The following is a 6,891-nucleotide window of genomic DNA, read 5'->3' as shown; positions in this document are numbered from 1 at the left end:
GGGGGTGACGCTCAGTACATACAAAACGTGAAAAGTACACGGCAGTAACGAAGGCATACGAAGTATTCTTTGGAGCGTGAACAAAAGTGCAAAACAGCCAAGGCAACGCGCAGATGGGAAGAAGCAGAGCTGCCTGCGTGGCGCGGATGACCAGGCTGCAATGTACATGGGGCGCAGCACACGTGTGTGAGGAGTGTGGACACACGTGTACGAGGAATGCAGACACGTGTGTGAGGGCATGGACACGTGTGCACAAGGGGTGCGGATACGCTTGTGACAGGTGTGCACAAGCGTGTGTGGCCGGGACGATCTAGGCAGAAGGTGTTCCCAGCAAGACACTGGCTGAGAAGTCCGTGTGCGTCATGGTGTGGGGCGCCTGTGGGGCCCCACCCCTGTCTGGGTGCTCCCAGAAGGCTGCAGACCTCTGGAGCTGGTTCTCGCAGGCCCCCTACTGGGAGGACGCTGCAGAGCTGGGTGTCCACACAGCCCAGACATCCAGGGGCAAGCTGGCCAGGACTCTGCCCCACGGGGCGTGGAGGTGACCTCGAAATCTCCATCAGCGTGTGGTAAGGCAATGACTTCATCAGACCCAGTCAGAGCGGGACACCAGACTTCAGCCCACGGGGCAGCCTCCTGGCAGCCGACCTACCAAGGGTCGCTGGGGTGGCCTCAGGCACACGCGGTGTCCTCATCGGCTGGAGGCTGCTGGGGCACCAGCGCCGAGTCCCCCAGACAAGTTCCTCAACGCCCCTGAAGCCCCTCAAACCCAAAACCCAAACTGAGTCAATTCCAACTCATAGTGACCCTATAGAACAGAGTAGAACCGTCCCATGGGGTTTCCAAGGAGCAGCTGATAGATTTGAACTGCCTACCTTTTGATTAGCAGCGGAGCTCTTTACCACTGCGCCACCAGGGCTCCCCTTGGGGCGCCGTTAAACTCTCTAGAAAAGACTGCTCCTCCCAAGGAGCACTGTGCTTGCGCCCCACTCTGCGGCTTCCAGAAGTTTCCCTCCTTCCAGCTCACCTCCTCTCAGGGCCTGCTATTAGCCCCACCCCAACAGGGTGGCCCAAGTCAGCAAAGTCCCTGCTCACGCTCCTGGGGATGTGGGGTCTCCTTGGCGTGGGCTTCTTCAGGTCTCTCTGGCCTCACCCCCTCACACCACCTCCTTCAGGAAGCCCTCCTGGCAATTTTTCCCTCTATTAGTGCTTGTCTAGGCCCCAGGTGGAGCTGCCCCTTGGAGGGGAATGAGGGAGCACGGGCCTGCAACAGCCGTACAGCTCCAGCTCACCTGCCTTCGGATCTGCACCCGAAGGGGAAGAGGTGGCCCACCCGCCCGAGCCCTCCTCACCCAGCCCCAGGACGGGCCCCACATTCCAAACAAGCAGACGACCTTAGAGAGGTGACTCGGGGGCCAGGGAGCATGGAGGTCAGGCCTGTCCACAGCATGGATGCAGGCAGCTGATGATCATGTGAGGACAGCGACCGCCAGGAAAAGGTACCAGTCTGCACAGGGGTGGGAGCACCAAGCCTCACCACCGGGCTGGGGGGCTGCGCAGGCCATGGCTGGTGCAGAGTGCCCCAGACCCCGAGTTCTCCCCTGCAGAACAGATCCTTACCCGCCACACTGCCCTCCTCACCCCACTGCTTAAGAAGGGGTCTGTGAAGCCTGAGGTGTTTCAAATCATTTTGATTTTGTGTCGGGAGACCTGGGGGGCCCACGGTCACCATTTTGTACACTATTTACAGCTCTGTGAGTGTGAAACGGACAGGAATATCAGGGGTTCTACAAAGACCCTCCCGCAGCCGCTCGCCCACTGGGCTTTCTGCAAAGGGTTTTACAAATACCTCAGAGCCCACTTTCTTCCCACAGAGGGTTTTCCTTCCTTGACAGGAAGGCAGGGTGCACGCCTTAAGGGGGTCTCCTGAATGTGGGGGCAGGCAAGAAAAGGGGTTTCCTCTCCATTCCCAGGGGCCACCTGTGTTAGCACCTCGACTCCATCGCAGGCTCCAGCTGAGCTGCAGGAGAGGTGGTCTTAAATAACTGAGCCAATCAGTGAAGTGGTGAGGGGCTTCCTTGGGCAGAAAGTCCGGGTGATTCACACAGAGTTGAAGAGGGAGGTTCCAGGGTTTTCATCGCATGCACCCCTCTATGGAGGAGGCCTCAGTGGGTGGAGTCCTGCAGGGGCTGGGGGGTGGCTGGGGCTGTGAATTGCTGGGTCCCAGAGCCTGGGTGACTCTCGAGCCTCCAAACAGGTTTGAGGCAAGCCCCCTCGGGGTGGGGGTGCCACCAAGAGGGCAACCTGGCGCTGTACACCTGGCCAGCCTCTAGGTGGGGCCCCATGTCGGGGAGGAGAGGGATCGGCCTCCACCCTCCTAGATGCTCCACCCTGTGAGTCTACCAGGTCAGAGGGAGATGCTGGACCAGAAAATGCCAGAGGCACCACAGAAGCTTGGGGCGGGGTCCGGGGGTGACAGGGATGACCAGTGTCCAGGGAGGGCCCAGGGAGCTGGCGGCAGCATCCGCTCTGGCTGACAGCAGTGGCAGACAGGGGACCCCACACGGCATGAGGCCTCCCTGCCCCCACTGAGCTGCCTTTGGGCTTTCGGGGAACCAGCACTGCTGGGACAGCCAGGTGGGCCCTCTGCCTAGTAGCCAGGGTGGCCAGGACCCCACCTCCGGGGTGCGCCAACATTCCAGTGCCACCTACAACTGCTAAAATCATTCATTCTGTGGGGCTTCCTCCCTAGGCAGCTTCAAGCTGGCGGGGCAACAAGGGGAAGAGTCAGAGACAAAAGCCTGTCAAAGTCAGGGACACAGTGTGTACCTGTATGTGTGAGTACATGTGTGTGTGAGTACGTGTGTGTGAGTATGTGTGTATGTGAGTACATGTATGTATGTGTGTGAGTACGTGTGCATATGAGTATGTGTGTGTAAGTACGTGTGAATGAGTATGTGTATGAATGTTATGTGTGTGTGAGTACATTGAGTACGTGTGTATGTGCAGTGTGCCTGAGCATGTGCATGGTGTGTACGTGCATGTATGCGTGCACAAGATCATGTGTGCCTTGTACTGCGTGTGCATCTGTACGTGTGTCGGCGTGTGTGTGTGTGCGGGCGACAGCATGGGGGAGCGCGCTCTAACAAATACACTTGTCTCAAGAAATGTCTGCCGCATCTGCCATGGGGTGGCTGCTGGGCTCTCAGTTCCATGAAGATGGGCACGCTCATGTCACACACACACCCCAAGGGAGCCCAGCAGCCTACCCGAAAGCCTCCAGTCTCTTTCCTTTCTCTTCTCTGAAGACGGGGACCCAGGGGCAGCAGGTGGGCGCTGTGGGGAGACATCCTGGCCAGGCCCTGGGTCAGGGTTGCAGGCCCCAAGAGGGAGGTTCCTCCCACAGTCTCCCCAAACGGCCCCAGACCACCCCATAAAAGGAGCTGTACACCTTCTCTCTCCAGGGGCAAAAGGCTGCACCCTAAGTGAGACTCGCGTGGCCTGGCCTGGCACCAGCCTTGAACCAGCGACCAGGGTCCTCGCCCAAATACCCCTGTATGGCTGGGCAGCTCTGCAGACCAGGGACCACAACTCCTGTCCCCAGGAACGCAGGGCACAGAGGAGTGTGTGACTGGACACACACCTCCTCTTCCTCCCAGGGTCCCAGAGCCAGGGTGACCGAGATCAAACCGTCCCCCTGCCCGTGATGGGAGGGCAGTGGGGGCTCAGGCCTGGCCTCAGCCTTGCCCTGAGGGAGTTGGTGACAGGAGGGGCCGCCCAGCCTGCCTGGCCACATGTATCAGCCAAAGGAAGTGCCTGATGGTGTCCATACTGCAGGGGATCTTCCACCACTTCAGGGTCCAAGGGCAAGAGACTCAAGGGGGTGTGCACAGAGAGGCCAGGGTGGTCCTGTTGTGCTGTCTCTGTGGCCCAGCGCTCACTCCCGACCCTGGCGCCCCCGGGGCAAGCTCGGGACACAGGGCAGAGCAGCCAGCAGACAGGCGTCCTGCAGCTGGACGGGGCAAGGGTGGGGTGGAGTCAGGTTGCCTTGGGATGGGGCGGGATCCTTTGGGATGGGGAGATCCAGTTGGATCAGGGCGGATCCCTCAGAATGCGGCAGAATCAGGCAGGATGGGGCAGGATCTGGGGTGCCCTGATGGCTAGGGGTAGGCGTGGGGCTCAGTGGCCCGCTGCTGACTCTGCTTCCCAAAAGCCCTGAGTGCCCAGGTCCCCCCAGAGCCACGTCATCTGACTCCTGGCAGCTGCTCTCCAGACCCTCCCCAGTGGCAAGGAGGACTCCAGCCACAGGCTGTCCACAGGGCCACGCAGGCTCAAGTCAGAACTGATTTAAAACAGTGTTGTGAGGAACAGCATGCAGTTCTTCTCAGTGTTCTTGGGGTGTTGGCTGCGTGGGGTGGCAGGCTCGCCTCAGCCTGGCACCTGCCTCAAATTCATCAGGACGGGTCACTGGCTTCAGGGACCACCAGGTCCCCAGCCCTGCAGTTTCTACCACTGCAAATGTGGGTGCTCCCTTGACACTGACGACAGGGCCAGCATGAGAGGCCCGGCCACAGGTGGGGAGGGAGGAATGGGCAGTTCTGACTCTCATGCTGAGAGGCCCAGGAAGTGCCCGGGGTGGCCTCCACATGGCACCCAGCAGGCACATCCAGGGCTGGACCAGGGGAAGGGAGGGTACGGTCACTAGGAGGGACATCCTGGGGGGAAAGGCTGGGCAAGCCCCACCTCCCGATGGTGTGGGGGAGACCGGCCTGGCACTCTGGAGCCTGGTCCCAACTGGTGACAGCATCGCCTTCCCCCAGGTCCTGTCAGGGTGTCTACAGGAGCAGATGGGCGGGGCCCCGGGTAAGGATAGGTGTCTACGGTCCCTGTCCATGTGGTGGCCAGGGCAGGCCCCAGACCACCAGGCAGCTGAGAATGTTTCCACCTGCACCCTGCCCACCCGGCCCCAGGACCCCGGACGCACACTGCCCTCTCAGAGCTTTCCCCTTCTGTGGTAGGTCTTTATCGAGGTCGTGGCTGCCCCTCAACCGCTACTCCATGCAATCAGAGACAAAGAGGACGAAGGCGGTGCCTGGCCCTCCACCTCCCTGGTGCCACTGGTTCCCCCCAGAGCCTGCGGCCCCAGGCAGCTGAGCCCCCGAGGGTCCCCCCTTCAGGTGCCTGTAGAGCTGGGAGTACCCCCTTCCCAGGAGAAAGGTCACGGGCGGATGTCAGAGGGTCACTGTGTGGCTCCAGTCTGGTCCCAAGGCCTGGGCGCTCCTCTGCTCCAGGACCCCAGGGCCACGGACTCTGGGCAGTTTCCACTATGGACCCCTCAGGGACAGGGGGGGATGGAGAAGGTGCTGACCGGTAGCTTCACAGACGGGACACCTGAAGGCAGGTAGCGACGCCTCACCAGGGCAGAGCAGGGACGGAGGGACACACAGGGCTGGCTCATCCCTGCCCAGGGAAGTCGGAGACCCAGGTCTGACACAGCTGGCACCCACTGTCCCCCCACTCAGGCCTCCGGGCGGCCGGTCGTCTACTGGGAAGAACCCCAGTGGGAAAGGCCTGCCCCTCGCTGCCCACTGCACCCAGACCTGCTCCTCACCCCAGCCGCCCCTCCAGCCCCACAGCAGAGAGACACGGGCTGGCCGGCAGCCACACAGGCTCCTGGGGCCTCGATGCCCGGCAGCCCTCGGCCCTTGTTGGAAACGGGAGCTGGTAAAGCCTTGTTGGGCGGCGTCCGAGCCCTTTCCCACCCCCAGCTCCGTAAGAGCCAGACCACAGCAGGGTGGTCTTCCCCGGCCCACAGACTCTGAGAAACGGGTCCTCCTGGCAACCTCAGCGCAGAGCTGGCGGGGTGGCAGCCGGCCACGTGGCCTCACTTCCGGGAGCCGGCCCAGCCCAGGTCGCCGAAGGGGCCCTCGCTGGTGGCCGAGCGTGGCGGAGGCCCACATGGAGTGCACAGGTCAGAGTCCGTGTCCGACTCGCCCTCGGCGATGTAGGGCCTGACCTTGACGCACGGCGCCACGGCCGCGTAGCCCAGTGCATCCAGCTGCTCCTTGGACTGGGAGATGCTGAAGCCGCTGAAGGAGCGCTCCAGCTCCTCGTGGTCCACGGACGGGATGGAGATGGATGTGTCGCTGTCCCGCAGGCCGCCTTCGGGGGGCCGGGCCACATCCTCGTGCCGCAGGAACTCTGAGCTGGCCCGGTGGCCCCCGCTGTAGGCGGACAGCGAGCGCTCGTGGGTGGGTGGGGGCGGGATGCGCACCAGCGCACCGGGGTCCCCCACAGGCGAGGAGCCGGGGCCCTGGCGTGGGCAGCCCTGCGGCTGCCATGAGGTGGAAGGTGGGCACGGGGTGGGGGGCGCGGCAGGCGGTGCCGCGAAGTTCTTCTGGCCCATGGAGCTGGCGGAGCGAACCACCTTGATGATACAGCCATTCTTGCCCAGGTGCTCGCGGCTGTCCTCGGGGCTGTGGTAGGGCGGTGCCGGCTCCGGCTCCTTGGCCCCAAAGTAGGCCTCGGTCTCGGCCGGGGGGATGCCCATGCGTTGCATGTAGATATTCACCAAGAAGTCCAGCTTCTTCTCCATGGACAGCACCTGGGCGGAGGGGGCTGCATCAGGTGGCTGCCCCTGGAGGTGGAAGGCAGGGGGAGCCCAGCCGGGTGGGGTTTCCCGCAAGTTCTATAGAGGTAGCTTCAGCCTGACCCTGCGGGGCACCCAGCGGCTCCATCCCAGGCAAGGAAGGAAAAGCAGAAACCCCGGGAGCCCAGGGCCTCCCTGCAGAGCCCCACAGCACCCCCGTGAGCCCCACAGCACCCCCGTGAGCCCCCGCAGCACCCCCGTGAGCTCCCGCAGCAGCCTCCCCGTGAGCCCCCGCAGCACCCCCA

General features: G+C 62.7%; 1 protein-coding gene across 5 annotated transcripts in view; it reads right to left on the bottom strand.

The window, feature by feature from the left end:
• Positions 1-5,878: 5,878 nt before the first annotated feature.
• The window catches only part of KCNQ2 (potassium voltage-gated channel subfamily Q member 2), a 60,011-nt gene continuing 58,998 nt past the window's right edge, over positions 5,879-6,891 (bottom strand). For 4 of the 5 annotated variants that reach the window (XM_004370177.1, XM_004370176.1, XM_004370179.1 and 1 more), the window contains one exon: positions 5,882-6,601. In XM_004370177.1, the coding sequence (XP_004370234.1) occupies positions 5,882-6,601 (720 nt within the window). Of the gene's footprint in view, positions 6,602-6,891 lie in introns of all 5 variants that reach the window. The other variant, XM_012558848.1, reaches the window with a different exon arrangement.

The sequence above is a fragment of the Trichechus manatus genome, unplaced genomic scaffold (assembly GCF_000243295.1).
Source record: "Trichechus manatus latirostris isolate Lorelei unplaced genomic scaffold, TriManLat1.0 scaffold00008, whole genome shotgun sequence".
Taxonomy (NCBI): domain Eukaryota; kingdom Metazoa; phylum Chordata; class Mammalia; order Sirenia; family Trichechidae; genus Trichechus; species Trichechus manatus.
Note: the sequence above shows the minus strand (reverse complement) of the source record. Positions and strands in the feature narration are given on the sequence as shown.